Source organism: Camelina sativa, chromosome 9 (assembly GCF_030686135.1).
Source record: "Camelina sativa cultivar CO46 ecotype springtype chromosome 9, ASM3068613v1".
Taxonomy (NCBI): domain Eukaryota; kingdom Viridiplantae; phylum Streptophyta; class Magnoliopsida; order Brassicales; family Brassicaceae; genus Camelina; species Camelina sativa.
The window spans coordinates 21,487,156-21,511,132 of NC_141888.1; the positions used below are offsets into that span (position 1 = coordinate 21,487,156).

A 23,977-nucleotide genomic window follows, 5' to 3' on the forward strand; every position below is an offset into this window, starting at 1 on the left:
ACTTCTGTATAGTTTTTTGATTACTATAATTTTTGGCTCAAAAACTATTTTGAATAAAAAATATATTACATAATATACTAATCAATGATGTATCATCACAATAATGTCTGACCACCATGGAGAAAACCTCGGCTCCACCCTCATCCCTTATAGAGAGAACCTTGCGTTCAACCTCCTCCACCATGGAGAGAACCTTGGCTCTGCCTTCCTCTCTTGGGGAGATAACCTTGCATCCTCCACATTTCTCCCTTGGGAATATAAACTTGTGTCCAACCTTCTCCACCATAGAAAGAACTCGGTTATGCCCTCCTCCTGTGTGGAGAGAACATGTTCACGTCTTTTTGCTATCTCAAAATGGCTTTCTCCGACAACCAATGAAAGTAAAAAAAATTTCTAACATCACAAAATCTTTTGATAGTAACTAATCTTAAATTTCCCAATGTATTCGTGGAAGTGTCTTTAACACACAATGATGTAGCCTCTGTCTCAGTAACGCCTAAACCACCACCTTGCTTAGTGAGTCCATGTCCACTCTCAGTCCATGGGCACACCTTCCTAAGTGGCCTCTACATCTATTCCCGTCCCGTAACCCATCCATATTTGATGGCCGGTTTGTTACGTCTGGGAGGCTTTAAAAATTTGTTTACCAACCCTACAAATCAACAAATAATTTTTTTCTGTGTTTTGTCCTCACTCGCACAGTTCCGACAATCACTTCCAGGAAGGTCGTCCATCATGAAGTTCTCTCAGGACCCTTGACCAAAAAATTAGTGTATTTTGATAACATATGTGGCCAAGCCAATTCTTTTAAATATTTCCTCAAACCCGGGTGTCACAGTCTTTGAGTTCCTATGGATATATCAACAATGATTTATGTTTTTCCAATATATCTATCTATGTTTGTTGTAAGCTTGTGTTTGATTAGTCTATTTTATCCATCTATTAGGTTGATGTGCTTCTACTCGTTATCTCTCTTTGGTATTGAATGAATAATGATAACAATTATGTTTGCATAAAAAGAAGGGTTTATAATCAACCAATCAAGGTTGAGAAATTAAAAGAAAATTAATTTGACATAATTATAGAAATAATTAAAAATTATAAGAAAGGTAATATATGACACATGTAAAAATCTTGTTAATGGCTAACTTTCAAAACTTAACTTTATACAATAAGATATTGCATCATATCATGGCATGATGTGTTCTCTTTGTATGATAAGTTAGAGTTCTAGAAAGAACATTTGTAATTTCTTTAAAACAATAATTACCATTGTGAAAATCATCATAACAACGCTTGAGTGATGTATTAATTATATATATATATATATATAATGCTTATTAAATAAAACTGAGTAAACGTAACCACCAGGGTTTTAGCAATTCTCCGGATTCAGAATTAGTGTTCGCGAACCTGCAACCATTGCATTATAAAAAAACGGAGTAAACAAAATTAAAAAACTAATTTGAAATGCGCATCTATATATTTCAAAATATGACAAAATTATTTCAAAACTGTCTCATCTCATGATAGTAACGCACACAAAAAAAATGAAGACTATACGCATGCTCCAAAGTCCAAACACATTTCAAACCATTGTAGCAATAAATAATCATACAGAAGCTTTCTAAAATGTCTTGTTCAAGAAATACAATTTCTCGTCAGTTATTTATTATGATTACGCTTTTTGGGGAGGAGGAACCATACCAGGAACCATACCACAAGAATCACTAAGCCTATTATAACACTCACGCCACTGACGCCTATCGCAATCAACAGTCCCAAATCCATTTTCCCTTAATTTTCTTCTCACTAACAATTCTTTATGTGTTTCTTGTGTAGTTTTGTGTGTGTTATGAATCTTATTATTTATATATTTAAAAGTTGGAATTACTCATAGCATTAGCAATACAAAAGTGATATTTTATAATCAAAGAGATCTTAACATTGCGTTCACATACCCAACTTTGCAGATCATGACAGGTGTCTAATATATCTTATATTAAAATACATGTCATATCTAATTTAGTGACAACATATATTTTAAGTGTATCTAATAGTAAAGAGATTGTGACAGTATTATATAGATTGTAACATTTGTCAAAAGAATTTCAATAAAACTTATAAAAAATAATATATGTGAATCTGAGACAAGATTTTTTTCTTTTAAAAAAAACTTATATATATATATATCGAATTGAAGTAAATAACAAAATCAGTTATTTCTTGATGAAGATATATGTAATGCATTGTATAATGATACTCAAATCATTTTAGCTTTAATTTATACATATATATATTTCTTTCCTTTTTACTATACATATTTTTATCATCTTATACAAACTACTATTTAAAAAATATATATATCTATATATATATATATATATATATATATATATATATAAACTAAATGTACTTTATTCTCATGATAACTAATTTTTTTGTTTTAAACTAAATTGTTAAAGAAGAAAATAATGTGATTATCTTTAACTCTTTATGGATTCCAACTTTTTTTATATATAGAATTTTTTTTTTGTTAACCACACATTAAATTAGAATATAACTCCAAGGTTGGTTGCCCAAATCGGAGGAAAAGAGTTTACAAAAGAAATTTCAGAAAGTGAAGATCTCGAAGAGCGAGCAAGACAGTCTGCCCGAAGATTTGACGTGCGCTGAATTCTTGAAAGCATGAAGGATGGAAAGGATGGTCGAAGTAAACTGAACTCATCCAACAGGTTGGAGAAAGCGGGCCGTTCCTCAGGGGACTGCACCATCACTACTAATTCTGCACAATCCGTCTCGAAATTCTGACAGTCAACACCCGCTGCCAATAAAGATTCCATCGCCCAGATCAACGCCTGAAGCTCCGAGTGTAGGGGTGAAGGGCTACGCCGCTGACTTTGTGTCCGAGTAATAACGTTGTGTCCTCACTATTGCAAAACGACCAGCCTAAACCTACAAAAGGATCTGAGGCCTTCCAAGATCCATCAACCTGACACCGGGAGAAGGATCACGAGCCTCCAAAGGCAAAGTATCTGGGGCATCCGATTGGAAAGACCTAACCTCTTCCCATAACAATTTATCATTAGCCGCCTGACTAATAACATCAAATGGCTCTGCCTCAAAACCCTGAAAAACTTTTTTCTTCCGATCTTTCTAAATATACCAAACAAGCCACGGTAAGCGGAAACTTATATCCGGAGCGGCCGACTGGGACGGCGCCCGCCAAAATAGGAAGTCTAAATTTGAATATACTGAACCATATGGGAAGCCACCAAGACTTATATCAAGCAGGTACAAATCCCAAATCCGAAGTGAATGAGGACACTCAAAAATTGCATGATTTATAGTCTCCACCACCGAACCACATCGTTTACATAGAGTATCACACCGGATACCCAGATGAGCAAGACGTTCCATTACAGGGAGGAAACCGGAGGCAATTTGCTAGAAAAGTGTTGAATCTTCGAGGGAACCTCTAGATTCCAAGCTTGTGCCCTAAGGGCTGTGCACGTCTGTAACGCCCCCGAACCGTCCTATGACCACGCAGGCCAGCGGACAGCCATGGAACGCCACTATGGGAACTGCACCGAGGTGGTCCAGTCGAGGGACGGAAGCTGCAGACTTCCCGACCGGTCCTTCCTAGCACAATTCCACCCGCAACCGAGACTACTTAGGTTTTGCAACACTTGCGGCCTGGTGCGTTGTGTTGGCCCTGACAAGGCTGGAACCAAACGAAACCACACAACTTAAATAAAACAACTTCCACTTTAAATTACTTAACAAAAATACGTTCATAAAACATTAACATCGTCTTTGGTACCAGGCCTAGAGCCAAAACATGATAATTTAATTTTACAACAAAAAGCCAACATCTTGCAAAGGCAACACAACTCTACACCGGCTGGCCTAACGTCCTGTGCTCCCCTCTAAGGCTTTACCCACTAAGGTTACCTGCAAAACAAATTATAGAGTCTTGAGTGCTAAACACTCAGTGAGTTCGGGAACCTAACAAGAACCAAAACCCAACCCCAACCCCAGCAAGCAACACACAACATGCAAGCTAAACAACTACACTACATGCAACACTCAAATGCAACATGCAAGCCAAAATGCAAGAAAAACAAGCAAGATAATATGCAAGTTAGTCAAGCAATCTCCAAGTATACTATCAAAGTATACGCATGCGGAAGCTGAAAACTCTTCTTCACTCCACCACTTCATCGCTTCCTCACTTTGTTACTTCCCCCATACCCGTGAACACCTATACTCACAGCCACAAAGGCACGCAAGCATAGAACATCACATGCGAGTCCCTCTCAACAGGCTCTCTTGCCTACAACGTCGTGTAGTACTCGGCCCTAGGCAGCAACCCCGTCTCTCCGAGTCTTCGTAATCCGCACCAATTACGGCCTTGGGGAAGTCTTCTCCTACACAACCTCAACACACAACCAAACAAACCTGAAAAGCAAACAAGCTACATGCAAGCTACAAACAACAACATGCAATGCACACAAGCAAACATGCAACAACTACACTAACATGCAATGCACACAAGCAAACATGCAATCAAGAACAACCAACATGCAAGCCTTAGTAACTAGAGAAATAACTAGAAACTAAGAGCTAGACACAACCTCACACCAACATGCAAACAAGCAATAAACGAGACTTAACTTCCTAGAACTCAATCTAGAAAGAAAGAAACGAATCTACCCAACAACCCAACGAACATGCCTAGATTTACCACAAAAATCCTAAGCAAAAGTAACCCAAAACCCCACCTATCATGTGCCATATCACACGCTTCGAAACTCACCTGGCTTGGCTGAGAAGAACAAAATCTAATCAGACTTCTAGCAAGGACTTGACGCGAACAGCTCCTACAACGGCACTTGGCTAACAACTCGCGGAAGATAAACTCTAAGGAAAGAACTCTCTCTCTCGCTCTTTCTCTAACTTCTCTTACTCTCTCTAACTTCTCTTAATCTCTCTTTTACTCTAACTTAGCAAGAGAAACGAAAATCTCTCTTAACACACACTAAGGCCTCCTATTTATAGTTGTTTGGTGTGAGTTTGGGCGGTTTGGTGAGCCAATGCATGGCGAGCAAGTCTTCTCTTCTTTGCCACAAAATTTCCTTGGTGAGAATGTAAAGACTTGGCCAAATAATCACCACTTCTTCTCTTCTTGATAATAATTGGTGTTTATGCAAAACTTGGCAAAAGAATGTCCTCTTCGATTTGTTTAATCCTCCACTAACTCCACTTTGAATTATTTAATACTCCAATAACTCCACTTTGAATTATTTAATCCTCCACTAACTCCACTTTGAATTATTTAATCTCCACTTCTTCATTTTGATTAATTTAATCTCCACTTCTTCATTTTGACTTAGTCAATTATTAATGAAAGAAGAATTTCTTGCTTCCCGAAATTCTCGTCAGATCGGTCAGCGTCTCTCGGTCGACCGTCGGTCATCTCTCGGCGATTCTTGATCCATCTCGGCACTCTCGGCAACTCTTCTCGGATGTTCTCGGCAACTCTCGGCAACTCTCCCGGCAACTCTCGGCAACTCTTTGGCAACTCTCTGCAATTCTCGATCAACCCGGACGGTACATCTCGGACGACTCGGGCGATACGTCTCGGACAACTCGGCGATACGTCTCGGATGACACGGGCGGTACGTCTTGAACGATTCGGCCATCTCTCGGTCCGTTCAAATTTTCTCGGACTTTTCTTCAGCAATCCTTCTGCTCTCCTTGCTGGCTTCCTTTCTTGGTCTTTGGCCTTGAGTTTTATTTTGAAATTTTACCCCTTGGTGAGGGTCACTACATTCTCCCCCCTTATAGGAATTCGTCCCCGAATTCTCCTTGAACTCCTCTGATCCTCCTCCTAATGCGTCTTGCTTTAATTCTCTTCTTCTCCTTCCTGCGCTTGATCTTGGCCAACTCTCTCAACCACGAACTTGCTTCCAGCCACCAACATGCTAGGAAAAGGGTTTAACCTAGAAAACTAAGGTTTCCCTACACGGCCTATCACTAAGGGTTCTCTAAAACGCTTAGCTAGAAGGCTTCCTGCACACAACAACTAGGACTTAGACTAGCACCACCAAGTGCTTTCACTAGCCTAGCCAACTAACACACAACAAGACAACAAACATGCAAACACACAAACACACAATCACACAATCACACAAAGAGGGGGTTAGCACCCATACTTACCTTCCCAATCGCCACACAGTACTGAAGGTCTAAGGGTTAACTACCTAAGGGGAAGGATACACGCGATCCCCTCTCACTTGCCGCTTCATAGGTTTCTCATCCTCGGGACTGGTCAGTGGGGGATATTCTGCTTCTGGTTCCGCTACTATGGCATTGATAATCGGACAAGCTGCCATGTAATGGCCACCCTTGCCACAATTGTAACATATGATGTGAGATGGCACTGGGCGATCACTCTGTCCTGCCTTCGAGCATTCTCGAAAATAATGGCCTGACTCTCCACATGAGAAACACACAACTCCTCTTTTCCCCAGTTTTGGACTACGCCCTTCCTCGTCGGATGACTCCTCTTTCGAGTTGCACCACCACTTGGAATCATCTTTGCCTTGCCCTTCTCTTGATCTTTTTGCATGGCTTCCTTCTCCATTTCTATGTGCTCCTCCACATTTACAGCTCTCTTCGCCAACTTGTCAACTCGTTGGTAAGTGACAGACATGAGCCTACTCTGGATATCTGGTCGTAGTGCATGTAAAAAGTGGCGTGCCATAGCTGCTTCATCGTCTCGCCCTTGGTAAACATACTTTCACCAGTCGAGTAAAAATTGACTCTAGTTCTCGAACGCTCTTCTCGCCTTGTTCTAAGTTTATAAACTCATTCTCCAATCTGTCTCTGGCCTCCGGTGGAAAATACTTTCCTTCAAACTCCTTTCGAAACTCTGCCCATGTTGGATCTCGATGACCGTAGTGTCTCTTCACACTAGTCCACCAATCACTAGCATCATCCTTTAAGTAGTACACTGCAACATCTTTCTTATAATCTTCTCGACATCGGGTTGCTTCAAAATTCTTCTCCATGCTTCGCAACCAATTATCTGCTTCAAAACGTGTTTGATCCTCTTCTGAAATACTCAGTTCCCAAATTCCTCATAATCGTCACAATCTCCATAAAGCTCGGGGCCTCTGGTTCTCTTGGGCATGACGCTTGCTGTCGCATAAGTGCTATCATCTCTTGGAACGCAGCTAGTAAACGATCTCTTGGTCCACTCTCTTGACCTATTGGCTCTTCGCGCGCATTCATTTGTCTTGGCTCCTCGGGTGTACTCCTTTGTCTCGGTTCCACTAGTACACTCCTTTGTTTCGGTTCCAATGGTACACTCCTTTGTCTCGGCTCTTCAGGGACATTCGTTTGCCTTGGCGGCATACTTCTTGGCTCATATGGTTTGTGATATGCAGGTTGTACACCAGGTGTTTGACGGAAATTTGCTCGCTGTCGACCCGGATTGTTAAATTGCAAACCAGACCAGTCTCCACCAAAAAATGTTTCCATCAAGTATCTTGAACTTTCTCCGGGTAATGATCCTTTCGACCCACTTCTTTCAGAACTTGACCTCTCTATCGTCTGATCGTCATTCTCTCTTGATCTTGTCTCTCCCTCGACATCATATGGATCTCCCTCTAACGGCTCTTGCCACTCTTCTTCGTCATTGTTTTGATCACCTCTAACGATTCCTGCCATTCTCCTCAGCATTAAATTGTTCATCCTCCAACGGTTCTTGCCACTCATCTTCAACATCATATTGTTCATCCTCCGGTGAGTCTCGCCACTCTTCTCCATCAGTTCTTCAATCACCCCACGACCATCCCTCTTCACTTCCTCGGTCTGACATCTGCACAAGCATCCAAGAGTAAGTCCTAATCCCATCTACCTAAAATGCACAAGGATGTACCGGTTTCCTAAAATTGCCTTTGCGACTCATTTACTCGATAAAACATTTGAAAACGCGGGTTCCATGAGCATCATAACCATGCTCTGAACCACCGTTGTAACGCCCCCGAACCGTCCTATGACCACGCAGGCCAGCGGACAGCCACGAAACACCACTATGGGAACTGCACCGAGGTGGTCCAGTCGAGGGACGGAAGCTGCAGACTTCCCGACAGGTCCTCCCTAGCACAATTCCACCTGCAACCGAGACTACTTAGGCTTTGCAAACCTTGCGGTCTGGTGCGTTGTGTTGGCCCTGACAAGGCTGGAACCAAACGAAACCACACAACTTAAATAAAACAACCTCCAACTTTAAATTACTTAACAAAAATACGTTCATAAAACATTAACATCGTCTTTGGTACCAGGCCTAGAGCTAAAACATGAAAATTTAATTTTACAACAAAAAGACAACATCTTGCAAAGACAACGCAACTCTACACCGGCTGGCCTAACGTCTTGTGCTCCCCTCTAAGGCTTTTCCCACTAAGGTTACCTGCAAAACAAATTATGGAGTCTTGAGTGCTAAACACTTAGTGAGTTCGGAACCTAAAAAGAACCAAAACCCAACCCCAACCCCAGCAAGCAACACACAACATGCAAGCTAAACAACTACACTACATGCAACACTCAAATGCAACATGCAAGAAAAACAAGCAAGATAAAATGCAAGTTAGTCAAGCAATCTCCAAGTATACTATCAAAGTATACGCATGCGGAAGCTGAAAACTCTTCTTCATCTTCAAGGGCCTTCACGTCTTCACTCCACCACTTCATCGCTTCCTCACTTTGTTACTTCCCCCATACCCGTGAACACCTATACTCACAGCCACAAAGGCACGCAAGCATAGAACATCACATGCGAGTCCCTCTCAACAGGCTCTCTCGCCTACACCGTCGTGTAGTACTCGGCCCTAGGCAGCAACCCCGTCTCTCCGAATCTTCGTAATCCGCACCGATTACGGCCTTGGGGAAGTCTTCTCCTGCACAACCTCAACACACAACCAAACAAACCTGCAAAGCACACAAACCACATGCAAGCTACAAACAACATCATGCAATACACACAAGCAAACATGCAAAAACTACACTAACATGCAATGCACACAAGCAAACATGCAACCAAGAACAACCAACATGCAAGCCTTAGTAACTAGAGAAATAACTAGAAACTAAGCGCTAGACACAACCTCACACCAACATGCAAACAAGCAATACACGAGTCTTAACTTCCTAGAACTCAATCTAGAAAGAAAGAAACGAATCTACCCAACAACCCAACGAACATGCCTAGATTTACCACAAAAATCCTAAGCAAAAGTAACCCAAAACCCCACCTATCATGTGCCATATCACACGCTTCAAAACTCACCTGGCTTGGCTGAGAAGAACAAAATCTAATCAGACTTCTAGCAAGGACTTGACGCGAACAGCTCCTACAGCGGCACTTGGCTAACAACTCGCGGAAGAGAAACTCTAAGGAAAGAACTCTCTCTCTCGCTCTTTCTCTAACTTCTCTTACTCTCTCTAACTTCTCTTACTCTCTCTTTTACTCTAACTTAGCAAGAGAAACGAAAATCTCTCTTAACACACACTAAGGCCTCCTATTTATAGTGGTTTGGTGTGAGTTTGGGCGGTTTGGTGAGCCAATGCATGGCGAGCAAGTCTTCTCCTCTTTGCCAAAAACTTTCCTTGGTGAGAATGTAAAGACTTGGCCAAATAATCACCACTTCTTCTTTTCTTGATAATACTTGGTGTATATGCAAAAGACTTGGCAAAAGAATGTCCTCTTTGATTTGTTTAATCCTCCACTAACTCCACTTTGAATTATTTAATTCTCCACTAACTCCACTTTGAATTATTTAATCCTCCACTAACTCCACTTTGAATTATTTAATCTCCACTTCATCATTTTGATTCATTTAATCTCCACTTCTTCATTTTGACTTAGTCAATTTTTTATGAAAGAAGAATTTCTTGCTTCCCAAAATTCTCGTCAGATCGGTCAGCGTCTCTCGGTCGATCGTCGGTCATCTCTCGGCGATTCTCGATCCGTCTCGGCACTCTCGGCAACTCTTCTCGGACGTTCTCGGCAACTCTCGGCAACTCTCGGCAACTCTTCGGCAACTCTCGGCAATTCTCGATCAACCCAGACGGTACGTCTCGGACGACTCGGGCGATACGTCTCAGACGACACGGGCGGTACGTCTCGAACGATTTAGCCATCTCTCGGTCCGTTCAAATTTTCTCGGACTTTTCTTCAGCAATCCTTCTGCTCTCCTTGCTGGCTTCCTTTCTTGGTCTTTTGGCCTTGATTTTTATTTTGAAATTTTACCCCTTGGTGAGGGTCACTACAACGTCTGTTCAAATTCAACCTCTTTAATCAATTCACGTGCGAGGTGATAATTGGACTTGAGCGAGTATTTCCGTGGTTTAGTATAGTGCCAGATCAGTTTGTCTGGTTTATAGAATTTACTGATCCCCATAGTTTGAATAATTTGAATATCCGACGGATCCATGAACTCCTCAAGGATTGGCATATGCCACTCCTTAGTAGTTGGATTAATCAAATGGTTAACCATTAAATTGGGATGTAACAATCTTCCTCGACTATTAGCTGGTCTTGGCTGATGATTTGGTATCTAGGGATCACGCCAAACCGAGACGTCACAGCCCGAACCTATTGTCAACCGTGCTCCATGTTCCACCAAGCCCTAAGTTGAATAAATACTCCGCCAAGCAAACGAAGGGGAATACGGCTTCTTTGCCTGAAGGAGGTTATTATTTCAAAAATACCTCCCTCGCAAGACCCGAGCCATCAGAGATGTTGGATAATGAATTAACCGCCAATACTGCTTAGCCAGCATTACGTTATTAAATTGTTCCAATGCGCGGAAACCCAAACCGCCTTCACATTTGTCCTTACATAGTTTATCCTAAGCTACCCAGTGCATGCCTCGTGCCTTATCATTAGACTTCCACCAAAATGTAGAAATAGCACTCGTTAAATTGGACGTTAACTCTTGTGGTAGTTTGTAACAAGACATAACGTGAGTTGGGAGAGCCAATGCTACCGATTTAATCATAACTTCCTTTCCACCTTTCGATAAATACTTTGCAGACCAACCATTCACACGAACATCCAAACGCTCTTTAACGTAACTAAAAAACTTAGTTCTCGATCTTTGTAGATTTTCAGGAATACCCAAATACGAACCCATACCACCTTCTGTGGAAATACCCATTACAGATTTTAATTGAGACCTTAATTCAGGCGGGACTTTCTTGCCAAACATGATGGATGATTTCTCTAAATTAACCTCTTGCCCTGACGCTTTTCCCATAGTTTCCTATAATTTCCATTACCGTAGTACATTCAGCCTCATCTGCTTTGCAGAAACTATCATCAGCAAACAATAAATGCGAGATAGTGGGACAATCTCGAGCTAGCTTAATACCCGTGATTTTATTTTCTCTTTCAGCCTTCTTAATGTTGGCTATTAAGACCTCCGTACAAAGTATAAACAGGTAAGGAGATAAAGGATCCCCATCCCCCTGCCTAAACCCCTTAGTGGCTTAATGAAGCCCCTAGGCTGTCCATTTAAAAGGACTTGGTACGAGACCGAGGATACACACCACATAATCCATGAAATCCATTTTCTATCAAACCCCAACTTAATCATAACCGCTTCCAAAAAATCCCACTCAACACGGTCATATGATTTACTCATATCCGTCTTAAAAGCCAAAAACTTCGATTTACATTGTGGATATGTATTTAGGCCATGAAATATTTCTTGGGCCACAAGTATATTATATGTGATTAATCGTCTCAAAACAAAAGCCGATTGGGTTTCTCAAACAAAAGAGATGGAAGAAACCGCTTAAGCCGGAAACACAGGACTTTAGATATAATCTAATAACACACATTGCAAAGGCTAATCGGCCTAAATTCCGCCATCCGTTGGGACCTTTCCTTTTTAAGGATGAGATAAATATTTGTTTCATTTAACTGCGGATCAAAGCGGTCCGTACGGAAAAATTCTGTAACCAAAACCACCAAATCTCCTTTTAATGAGGACAAGAACCTCTGAAAAAATAAAGCCACCATCCCATCAGGTCCCAGTGTTTTCTCAGGATGCATAGCAAACAAAGCTTTGCGAACCTCTGATTCAGTGATCTCCCTGATTAGAGCCCTATTCATACTATCTATAATTAATGGAGGAACTTCCCGGAGCATCTGTGAAACACCCCTCACATCATACCGTTTAAAAAGATCCGCAAAATAATTTGATGCAATAGCCTCCATACCAGAGGCCGACTCAGTACAGACATCATCGGGTCCATATAAACCAGCAATCTTATTTCTTACCCGCCGCTGTTTCGTGGAAGCGTGAAAGAACTTTGTGTTTTTGTCGCCAACCCTTAACCAAAACTTCCTACTCTTCTGCTGCCAATATAACTCCTCATCTCGATAAGCCTCCTTCAGTTTCCTTTCTATACTGTGAATTTCCTCCTGCAAAATCAAATCATCCATCTTTGCCCCCTGCAGGGCTGCCTTCAAGGAGGAAATAACCGATGGACCAGAAGAAACATTATTTTTCCGCCACCAAGAGATTGAGTTCCGACAATTCTTTCACTTATCCACAAATACCGGTATCCGAAAATTCTTTGTGCGGTTCCACCCAGACTCCACTGCCCCGAATAAACCGTCTTTCCCAAGCCAACGCTTATCAAAACGAAACTGCCGATGCCTTCTCAATTCGGTTTTAAAGAAAGTAGCTAAAATAGGACAATGATTAGAACCAATCATCTCTAAATAGTCAACCTTTGATTGTGGAAATAAACAATGCCAATCCTCATTGCCTAACGCTCGGACTAAGCGACATCGAACAACCTGATTATTTTGTCTATTACCTCTCCACAATAGTTGCTCACCATAGCAAGAAAATTCAAGCATACCACAATGTCGGATCACAGAATTAAAGGGTACAAATGAGGAGGCTGGTCTTAAGACCCCACCTGATTTCTAATGATTCCCAACAAGTTCATTAAAATCACTGATCATAAACCATGGATCAATTCGATAAGAACCGATATCAATTAACTTATCCCATACCTTATGTCTATGTTGTGGAACGGGATCCCCATATAGAAAGGACAAAAAAACCAATTGTTGCCCAAAAAAAGCTCGAGCATCAATTAAACGATTACTATCATATAATATAGAAAGTTTTATATCATCCATATAAAAAATAGCTAAACCACCACGAGATCCAGAAGGTTCAGCCGTGTACAACTTTTCATAAACAAACTTATTTTGAAACTTTTGTAAATAAGAAAAACACTTTTTTGTTTCTGATAGAAATAAAATATTCGGACGATGTTTCTTCCATAAATCACTCAAATATCCCTCTGTCAGGTCAACCCTTATGTCCTGACAATTCCAGCTCAGGACCTTCACGTTTGAGCAGGTGGTTTCAGGAGCGCCACCATCCCTTTCTTGACTGGATGGCTCCCTCCTCCCGGAATGAGACCATCCTTGACTTTATGGACTTGCTTACCTATAGTCCTCTGTTTGTGCCCATCACCTGCATGTTTACACAACACTTTAGCCATCAACCTTTTACCAGGAGAAGCCAATGGTAATACACTTTGTTTTTTTGAGCCACTACATCCTTTGTTCACATGCTGAATGGTAGAATTCTTTTTCTTACCAATCGGATTTCCCAAATTAGTAGCCTTCAGAGCCCTACTCACATCACCCAAAGCCCTAGGAGACGAGATAAGGACAGAAGAAGTACCTTGAGGAATAATTGCGTCCTCACCAACAAGAGATGTCTCCATATCCGAAGCTGGCTCACCAACTGGCACATTCTCACCGTCGACCTTGTCCGTGAGAACCACTTCAGGATACTCACCCTCTTCTAGCAAATCATCAGTCTCTTCAGAAAACTCCAAGCCAGCAGAGAGCTCACCGTCACCCTTAGTCAGAACTTTATCCAACGCCAGAATCGATTGAGACTCTTCCAAGACTGGATCCAAAGAGCTAACCTTCGCAGAACCATGAGCATTTTTCTCACTACCCCCAAGCTTAGCCTTGTACTTAGGCCAAACCGGACCAGCCCCCTTCCTATTCAGCTGAAGATTAGGAAAATGAGCCATAGACTCTACCATTGCAACCGGAGGACCTCCTTTTCCCCCACGGTCACTGGATTCAGCCCTACTTGCAGAGAAACTCCTCTTCGGACCCTAACCCTGAGCCCTCCCTTGCGAGTGATAACCCCCCCTACCATTCTCCGCCACACGATCCTGCTCACTATGATCTGACTTTTGGAAATCTGAAGCTCTTTTAACAAACTTCCTAGGTTTCTCCCATCCATCATTATGCTGCGGACCGTGCTTAGCCATGGATTGTTGCCTTTGTCCACCCCTCTTATCCAATTTTTCCTCAAAAGCATGACTACCAATCACCTTAGTATCTTCCGGACAGACTTGCGATTCATGTGTAAGCCTTGAGCAAACCTCGCAGAAGCCCTGCAACTTCTCATACTCAAGTGAGACAATCACCTCATCACTTGTATTAAATGGAACCAACAACTGAAAAATAAGAGGAATGAAGCCGCTGACAGTAACGCAGACACTACCAGTCTCCTCATCCACCTCACGGAGTATACCAATCTTCCTCCCGATTGCCTCCAAAGTTGCAACTTCCCAAAGGTGCATAGGAATACCTGAATCTTTCACCCAAAAATTGATAGCCGAAGGGTAAGTAGCAGAGATGATAGGTTCCCATCGAACCAGGGAGATCATCCAACCATCAAAATGGTAAGGACCATTCTGCACAACACTGAGAAGATCCTCTTCAGCCTCGAAATTAAACTGAAAAACGCCTTGATCAAGATCTGCCCCCATCACTTTATCCTCGAGCTTCCATATATTTGGCAAATTAGACACCAACGACTCCATTCGTTGGATTACAGGGTTCATCAAACGCCCAATCAAGGTCAACTCAAATTGTTGAATCCGCTGGGCCAAAACGGAGTCAGAAATCTTCACCGTTTCAGTGCGGATTAAGGGAGCTTTGCCTTTGTTTACACCCAACTGCATCATTGTGCTGAACAGTAACCACCCAAACTCAACCCTTAGAGAAGCAAGAACAATACCACCACCGAGAGGGAAAATCGCAACAAAACTTAACTGAGAAAGAGTTTTGACAAGATGACACCAAAGCAAACCAATACAGCGATTAAATACCCAACAAGGCATCAGAATATCTTCCTAAAGCCTAATCAAAAAGCGAATCCCATTACCAGCCAAGATGGAGCCGATCACGGATACACCAAATCTCCCCTTATCAGAGAGCGTCAATAGACGGAAATTTCTAGAACTAAATTGAAAGAATATCCAAACCTTGATGCACCAGATCAGAGCTGATACCATAATGAGATCCGCAGAACTTTAGGATGCAAATCTCTGAATCGTGAATCCTGAAATCAGATCCCGCACAACTGTCTCCCACCGTTAACCAGATAGAATTGAATCAACCCATTAAATCTCCAAGAAACCGAGATTCCCTTCAACCGAGAAGAGTCTTGTAACATCGAAATCAACCCAACCAAAGACGGAACTGGGGATACCACCCTATCCTCATTCCGATAATCCACATAAGAAACAGAGGGACCCTCTCTCCGCTTCCGACCATCATCGTAAATCCCCATCTCAAACCCTAGACGAGATCGCAAGCACAATCGCCATCTCTAATTTGCTTTGGTTGCTTTGGTTCTTTTCTTTTTCAATAAATATATCGAATACAATATTATTAAGGTTCAAGTGCTCTTGGAGTCGTCTAGAAGAGAGGCAAACTAAGGGGGACCACCTTTTGATATTCTTATATATATATAAATTTTATATATTTATAATTATAAACGGGCTTTCACAAAAATATGGGATGGGCTTTGAATACAAACATAGGTTCACACAGTTACAAAAAGAAGAAAACACAATGATTCATTGCTGTCGTCGGAAAAGGATATCGGATCCTGCTGAATACCTAGGAAAGAGGCTCGAACATTAAAGCCAGTGGCTGCAAGACCTGCGGCATTGCAGCAGCAACACCAAAGTGAAATCTTTAACAAAGCAACCATGACTCCTTTTCCGACTTACTACAAATCTTCCGGAAAGTTCAAAAGCGTCTAACTTAGTTAACACGAAGGTTTTAAGGAGAAAGCATAGGCCAAGACCCACCAACGCTAAAATCACCCCATCGGCTATAGCAATAACTTTTTTTTTATCTACGCCTATCATTATCGTCACAGCCATTTCTTCCTTACTATGTGACTGTGTATTATATGATCATATTATTAGAAAACAAATAAAAAACAAAAAAAAAGGTTCGATGTGTGGTACATGATGTTACTTTATGAATCTGGGTAGTAAAATATACACGCACAAAAAAAAAAGAAAAAAAAAGTGTTCTTTTAGATTATATTTGAACTTAAAATATATGCCATCAAGTCTGAAAAATAAAGAAACATAGATCATCTAAATTGTGGGAGACTTGTTGCATGCTTAATGCAACAAACAATTAAACTTCCATGGTTTCATACTTGGCAAGGTCAATGTGTAAGTGTATTTAAGCGAGCTCAAATCAAAAATGAAGTTCAATAAACTATACAAAATTTGTATGCACAAACTTTTGTCTCAGCACAGATATATGATGTCTGCACAAGATTCTATCTGACAAAAGACATCAGAGGCCTGCAGATTTTGCCTATGTGTTTTGGTTTTGAAGATTTATTAAAATATATTTGAGACACGTTTTAGAACATTACTTGGAGACAAAACACAAAGAAAAAGAAAGCTTGAAATTTTTAATAGGAATGGAAATATTTCATAGAATTAAATGGAATATTTCCTTTTGAGTTTCAGAAAGTTGTTAGCTTTGCAAATGAGAGTCTGAGTCACACATTCCTATAATAATTAAGGGTCTAGGGCTTAGAAAGTTAGCCCTCTAGAAGGTGTAAAAGAGAGAAAAACCGTATAAGCCTTTTAGCAACTTCACGGAGAAAAGGGCGAGAGTTTTATCTATAAGTGAGAACCCTGGGTGTAAATCATTGTTGTTGATCTTAGAGATCTCATAGTGGGTTGACATAGATTAAAAACAAACTTAGAGAATATCTTAGAGTTGTGTAAGTCAGAAATTGAACATTAATTGTAATTGTGTTCAAAGTATTTTCAACAAAGTTCGAGGACGTAGGCATTTGCTTAACCTCGTTAAAAATTATGTGTCTCTTGTCTCTTCCACACTTACAAGTGGTATCATAGCAGACATCTGTACTGATTCTGACTCAACAAACGGGTGAAGATCTTGGAAAGAAGAACATGGAGGCACAATCAATGTTATTCATGGCAAAAGACTTTTTGATGTTAGATCCAAATCATTATAGGCTGTGGAAGGTGTTGATAATGCATAGAATTAACGGAATTCATGAAGATGCATGGACAGCAGTTGAACTTGGATGGGAGTGGCCAAAACAGGCTGCTGGTGTAGATTCTGACAGTAATCGTGTGGCTGTTGAAAAACCCAAAACAAAATGGTCAAAATCTGACAGAGCGTTGTTCAGATTCAATTCTCTGGAAGTTTCAACAATATTTGGTGGCGTTTGCCGGGCTCAGTTCTCATTGATTCAAGACTATACATCTTTTAAAGAGGCTTGGGAGATTATGCAAAATATTTTGAAGGTACAACAAGTGTGAAAAGCACAAGGTTAGATAGTCTTGCTTCTGATTTTGAGAATCTTAGGATGCATGAGTTTGAGAACATTTCTGATTTTAGTGTAGAGATGCTATTGCAAATGAAGCTCTTGCTCTTGGGAAGAATTACAAAATTTTGCTGGATGTTGCTCTTTATATAGACAATATGTCTTTTGATGAGGTAGCTAGTAAATTGCTAGGCTATGAGATGCAGTACTTATCTTCTGATGTAGGAAACAACACATAAGGGATTAATGTTTCCTCAGTGTGATAGTGAAGAGAACACAAAGGCTCGTATAACGGAAGAACTTGTTAGTCTTGTGGTGATTAAAGCATGCAAAGGGTTGAATATTCCAGACGAACAGAAAAGGAATAAGGTTCAATGTCATGTTAGTCAGGGCTTTGGTCATTTTAAATCAGATTGTCCTTCAGTGAGGAAGAAAGGTATCAAGAGTATGCATTCACCCATAAGGAAGAAAAACGCACAAAAGCCCCAAACAAACAAGTCAAAGTTTACTGCTCTTTGTTGTTCAATCAAACATGTTGATGACAAGTTGGAGTTGAAGTTTGATGATGGAACAACTACTAGCTTAGACCATGACCGGAGAGATTCTCAGGACTGTTGCGTGCACAAAGACAGATTCTGGAACAACTTGCAGTGTGGATCAGGACTCTGAACTAGTATAAGCACTTAATTTATCGCTAAATGATCAGACCAACAGTCTGGCGAAAGATCTGATACAGAAGAAAAAGGGAAACTAGAGGCTTGTCATAGAGAAGAATGACTTGTTATAAAAATTTAAAATCTGGAAGAAGATCTAGCTCTAGAGAAAGTATAGACTTCTGATTTAGAAAAATGTTTAGGATATCACTTAAGAAACATCAAGATGTTAAGCATAGGAACAAAGGATCTTGACAAGATTCTGGCAACTGGTAAAACATGTAATGTCAGATGGGATTTGGGTTACCATGGAGGTAATTCTGGTACAAATACTCATTTTGTTAAAGGAGAAAACTTCGGCTTTAAAATGTGCAGATTCATGACCTTGTATGATGTGACTCGGGGACGCGGATGCGGAATGGGTGAACGAGGCGTCTTCGGACAAGACGAGTTTGGTGAAACATTCCTCGTTCAAGCTTTGATTAGTCGAATCTATGGAATAAACAAACGAAGGAAACAGAGTTTGAAGAGATTCAAACAAGCCGATCGAGAGAATGGTCGTGCAGCCACGAACGAATCGAACGGATGCGGTACGGATGGAACGGATGCGAGAAGCTTTGATCGGCTGCGAGAGGCTTCAGACAGTTGCGACACGGAATGACGGTGGACTCCGGATGTAACGCCCCCCAAACCGTCCTATGACCACGCAGGCCAACGGACAGCCACGGAACGCCACTTTGGGAACCTGCACCGAGGTGATCCGGCCGAGGGACGGAAGCTGAAGACTTCCCGACCGGTCCTCCCTAGCACAATTCCTCCCGCGACCAAGACTACTTAGGCTTTGCAACCCTCGCGGCATGGTGCGTTGTGTTGGCCCGGACAAGGCTGGAACCATTTGAAAACTAAACGACTTAAATAAAAAGACTTCCAACTTTATTTACTTCATAAAATAGTTCGAAAACATTAATACGAAAATGGCGCCAGGCTTAAGGCCAAAATACGATTAAGTAAATTTTACAAAAGAAAACATCTTGCAAAGGCAACGCAACTCTACACCGGCTGGCCTAACGTCCTGTGCTCCCCTCTAAGGCTTTTCCCACTAAGGTTACCTGCAGAACAAATTATGGAGTCTTGAGTGCTAAACACTCAGTGAGTTCAGGAACCTAACAAGAACCAAAACCCAACCCCAACCCCCGCAAGCAACACACAACATGCAAGCCAAACAAACATCAACTACACTACATGCAACACTCAAATGCTACAAGCAAGCCAAAATGCAAGAAAAACAAGCAAGATAATATGCAAGTTAGTCAAGCAATCTCCAAGTATACTATCAAAGTATACGCATGCGGAAGCTAACAACTCTTCTTCGTCTTCAAGGCCTTCGCTTCTTCGCTTTATCGCCTCAACGCTTCATCACTTCCCCCACACCCGTAAACACCTATACTCACAGCCACAAAGGCACGCGAGCATAGAACATCACATGCGAGTTCCTCTCAACAGGAGATCTCGACTACACCGTCGTGTAGTACTCGGTCATAGGCTGCAATCCCGTCTCTCCGAGTCTTCGTAATCCGCCCCGATTACGGCCTTTGGGAAGTCTTCTCCTGCACAACCTCAACACACAACCAAACAAACCTGCAAAGCACACAAGCTACATGCAAGCTACAAACAACAACATGCAAGGCACACAAGCCACATGCAAACAACTACCACTAGCATGCAATGCACACAAGCAAACATGCAACCACAAACAAACAACATGCGAGGCACACAAGCCACATGCAACCACAAACAAGCAAAATGCAAGCCTTAGTAACTAGAGAAATATCTAGAAACTAAGCGCTAGACACAACCTCATACCAATACGCAAACAAGCAATAAACGAGACTTAACTTCCTAGAACTTCGATCTAGAAAGAAAAGAAACAAATCTACCCAACACCCCAACGAAAATGCTTAGATTTAACACTTAAAATCCTAAGCAACTCATCTCTCATAAACGCTTAAGTCAATCTCACAAAGACTTTAAGGAAAAACACCCATAAACCCAACCTATCATGTGCCATATCACATGCTTCGAAACTCACCTGGCTTGGCTAAGAAGAACACAATCTACTCGGACTAATAGCTCCTACGGCGGCACTTCGCTAACAACTCGCGGAAGAGAACTTCTAAGGGAAGAACTCTCTCTCTAACTCTTTCTCTCCAATTTTCTTACTAAGGCAAACGAAAATGGATTCTCAAGGTCCTAAGGCTCCTATTTATAGTGGAGTGTGAGTGCTTGGGCGGTTTAGGCAGCCAATGCATGTCGCATGCACTCTCCTCATTAGAGCACCACTTAATACTTGGAAGAAAACCGCTTAGCCACCTTGATTTCTACTTAGCTCTCTTGGATTATTTAATTCTCCCACTAAGCTCCACTAAGCTCCACTTAGATTTAAATAATCCTCCACTAACTCAACTAGCTGCATGAAATCTGATTGGTTGATTTTTCATAAATCACAATTTCCTTAATTTTTCTGGAAATTCTCGACAGCTCGATCGATCATCTCTCGGCACTCGATCGGGTACCTCTCGGCAGTCTTCGGCAATAATCGGATACTCTCGGACAGTATCGGACGGTCCTCTCGGCACTTCTCGGTCTTGGTCCGGAAACTCTCGACACTATCGGATACACCTCGGTCTTTCTCAGACAATTCTCTTGATCCTTTCAAGCTTCTCCCGATCCTCTCAGTCATTACCCGGAAAACTCTCGGTCCTTCGGACGACTCGGACGGTACGTCGCGGTCAACTCGGCCATTTCTCAATTCGCTCATAATTTCTCGGACTTGTCTTCAACAATTCTTTTAATCTCCTTGTTGGCTTCCTTTCTTGGTCTTTTGGCCTTGGGATTTGATTTTACAATTTACCCCTTGGTGAGGGTCACTACATTCTCTCCCCCTTATAGGAATTCGTCCCCGAATTCCCATGAACTCCTCTGGTCCTCCTTCTAATGCGTCTTGCTTCAATTCTCTTCTTCTCCTTCATGCGCTTGATCTTGGCCAACTCTCTCGAACACGAACTTGCTTTTAGCCACCACTCCAACTCAGCCCAACTCAGCACTTCCACTACTAGGCTAGGAAAAGGGTTTAACCTAGAACACTAGTGTGTCCCTACACGGCCTATCACTAAGGGTTCTCTACAACACTTAGCTAGAAGGCTTCCTGCACACAACAGCTAGGACTTGGACTAGCACCACCATGTGCTTCCACAATCCCAAACAACTAACACACAACAAGACAACAAACACGCAAACACAAATGCGCAGGCACACAAGCACACAAACACACAAAGAGGGGGTTAGCACCCATACTTACCTTCCCGGCGACCACACAGTCGTGAAGGTTTAAGGGTTAACTACCTAAGGGGAAGGATACACGCGATCCTCTCTCACTTGCCGCTTCACAAGTCGCTCCTCTTCGGGACTGGTCAGTGGGGGATATTCTTCTTCTGGTTCCGCTTCTAAGGCATTGATCATCGGACAAGCTGCCATGTAATGGCCACCCTTGCCACAATTGTAACATATGATGTGAGATGGCATTGGGCGATCACTCTCTCCTGCCCTCGAGCACTCCCAAAAATAATGGCCCGACTCTCCACATGAGAAACATACAACTCCTCTTCCCCCCAATTTTGAACTACTCCCTTCCTGGTCGGATCGACTCCTCTTTCGGGCTGCACCACCACTTAGCATCATCTTCGCCTTGCCCTTCTCTTGGTCTTTTCGCATGGCTTCCTTCTCCATTTATATGTTCTCCTCCAAATTTACAGCTCTCTCCGCCAACTTTTCAACTCGTTGGTAAGTGACAGACATGAGCCTACTCTGGATATCTGGTCGTAGTGCATGTAAAAAGTGGCGTGTCATAGCTGCCTCATTGTCTCGCCCTCGGTACACATACTTTCGCAGTCGAGTAAAGATTGCCTCTAGCTCTCGAACGCTCTTCTCGCCTTGTTCTAAGTTTATAAACTCATTCTCCAATCTGTCTCTAGCCTCTGGTGGAAAATACTTTCCTTCGAACTCATTTCGAAACTCTTCCCATGTTGGATCTCTACCGTAGTGTCTCTTCACACCGATCCACCAATCACTAGTGTCATCCTTCAAGTAGTGCACCGCAACATCTTTCTTATAGTCCTCTTGACATAGGATTGCCTCAAAATTCCTCTCCATGGTTCGCAACCAATTATCAGCTTCAAAGGTGTTTGTTCCTCCTCTAAAATACTCGGTTCCCAAATTTCTCATAGTCTCCACAATATTCACAAAGCTCGGAGCCTGTTGCTGTCGCAAGAGCGCTGTCCACTCTAGGATTGCATCTTGCAAAAGATCTCTTGGTCCACTCTCTTGACCTCTTGGCTCTTCGCGCACATTCATTTGTCTTGGCTCCTCGGGTACACTTCTTTGTCTTTTTTCCAATGGTACACTCCTTTGACTCGGTTCCACTGGTACACTCCTTTGTCTCGGCTCTTCAGGTACATTTGTTTGCCTTGGCGGCACACTCCTTGGTTCATATGATTCGTGATATGCATGTTGTACACCTGGCGTTTGACGGAAACTTGCTCGCTGTCGACCCGGATTGTTAAATCGCGGGCCAGACCAGTCTCCTCCGAAAAATGTTTCCATCATGAATCTTGTTCTTTCTCCGGATAATGATCCTTGCAACCCAATTCTTTCGGAACTCAACCTCTCTGTTGTCCGATCGTCATTCTCTCTTGATCTTGTCGCTCCCTCGACATCGTATCGATCACCCCCTACCGATTCTTGCCATTCTCCCTCAACATCATATTGTTCACCCTCCAAAGAGTCTTGCCACTCTTCTCCATCAGCTCTTGAATCACCCCACGACCATCCCTCTTGACTTCCTCGGTCTGACATCTGCACATGCATCCAAGGGTAAGTCCTAATCCCATCTACCTAAAATGCACAAGGACATACCGGTTTCCTAAAATTGCCTTTGCGACTCATTTACTCGATAAAACATTTGAAATCGCAAGTTCCATAAGCATCACAACCATGCTCTGATACCACCGTTGTAACGCCCCCGAACCGTCCTATGACCACGCAGGCCAACGGACAGCCACGGAACGCCACTATGGGAACTGCACCGAGGTGATCCGGCCGAGGGACGGAAGCTGCAGACTTCCCGACCGGTCCTCCCTAGCACAATTCCTCCCGCGACCATGACTACTTAGGCTTTGCAACCCTCGCGGCCTGGTGCGTTGTGTTGGCCCGGACAAGGCTGGAACCATTTCAAAACTAAACGACTTAAATAAAAAGACTTCCAACTTTATTTACTTCATAAAATAGTTCGTAAAACATTAATACGAAAATGTCGCCAGGCTTAAGGCCAAAATACGATTAAGTAAATTTTACAAAAGAAAACATCTTGCAAAGGCAACGCAACTCTACACCGGCTGGCCTAACGTCCTGTGCTCCCCTCTAAGGCTTTTCCCACTAAGGTTACCTGCAAAACAAATTACGGAGTCTTGAGTGCTAAACACTCAGTGAGTTCGGGAACCTAACAAGAACCAAAACCCA

The 23,977-nt window shown here is 42.2% G+C and overlaps 1 protein-coding gene and 2 long non-coding RNA genes across 4 annotated transcripts; all 3 read right to left on the reverse strand.

The window, feature by feature from the left end:
• Nucleotides 1-1,228: 1,228 nt before the first annotated feature.
• On the reverse strand, nt 1,229-1,847 carry LOC147938449 (uncharacterized). Its single transcript, XR_015565949.1, has 2 exons — nt 1,708-1,847; nt 1,229-1,413 (listed from the first exon to the last, which is right to left on the reverse strand). It is a non-coding gene; the product is annotated as an uncharacterized LOC147938449 (long non-coding RNA).
• Nucleotides 1,848-8,252: 6,405 nt separating this feature from the next.
• Nucleotides 8,253-15,807, reverse strand: LOC147938450 (uncharacterized). The gene is made up of 2 exons (XR_015565781.1): nt 15,400-15,807; nt 8,253-8,482 (listed from the first exon to the last, which is right to left on the reverse strand). It is a non-coding gene; the product is annotated as an uncharacterized LOC147938450 (long non-coding RNA).
• Nucleotides 13,187-15,403, reverse strand: LOC109126521 (uncharacterized). Of its 2 annotated transcripts, none has more exons than XM_019230155.2 (2): nt 13,791-15,403; nt 13,187-13,577 (listed from the first exon to the last, which is right to left on the reverse strand). In XM_019230155.2, exons 1-2 carry the CDS (start codon nt 14,161-14,163, stop codon nt 13,447-13,449), a joined length of 504 nt encoding a protein of 167 aa, XP_019085700.1. In that variant the 5' UTR covers nt 14,164-15,403; the 3' UTR covers nt 13,187-13,446. The 2 variants fall into 2 exon arrangements, with proteins under 2 accessions (XP_019085700.1, XP_087320478.1); XM_087464352.1 differs by having other exon boundaries at nt 13,704-14,605.
• Nucleotides 15,808-23,977: the final 8,170 nt, after the last annotated feature.

Excerpts from the sequence above, each read along its gene's own strand:
- LOC109126521 (XM_087464352.1), bottom strand. The coding sequence starts at position 14,163 with ATGGTAGAGTCTATGGCTCATTTTCCTAATCTTCAGCTGAATAGGAAG. Across the intron at positions 13,578-13,703 it reads TAATTTGGGAAATCCGATTG|GTGATGGGCACAAACAGAGG; the intron begins GTAAGAAAAAGA and ends GTAAACATGCAG.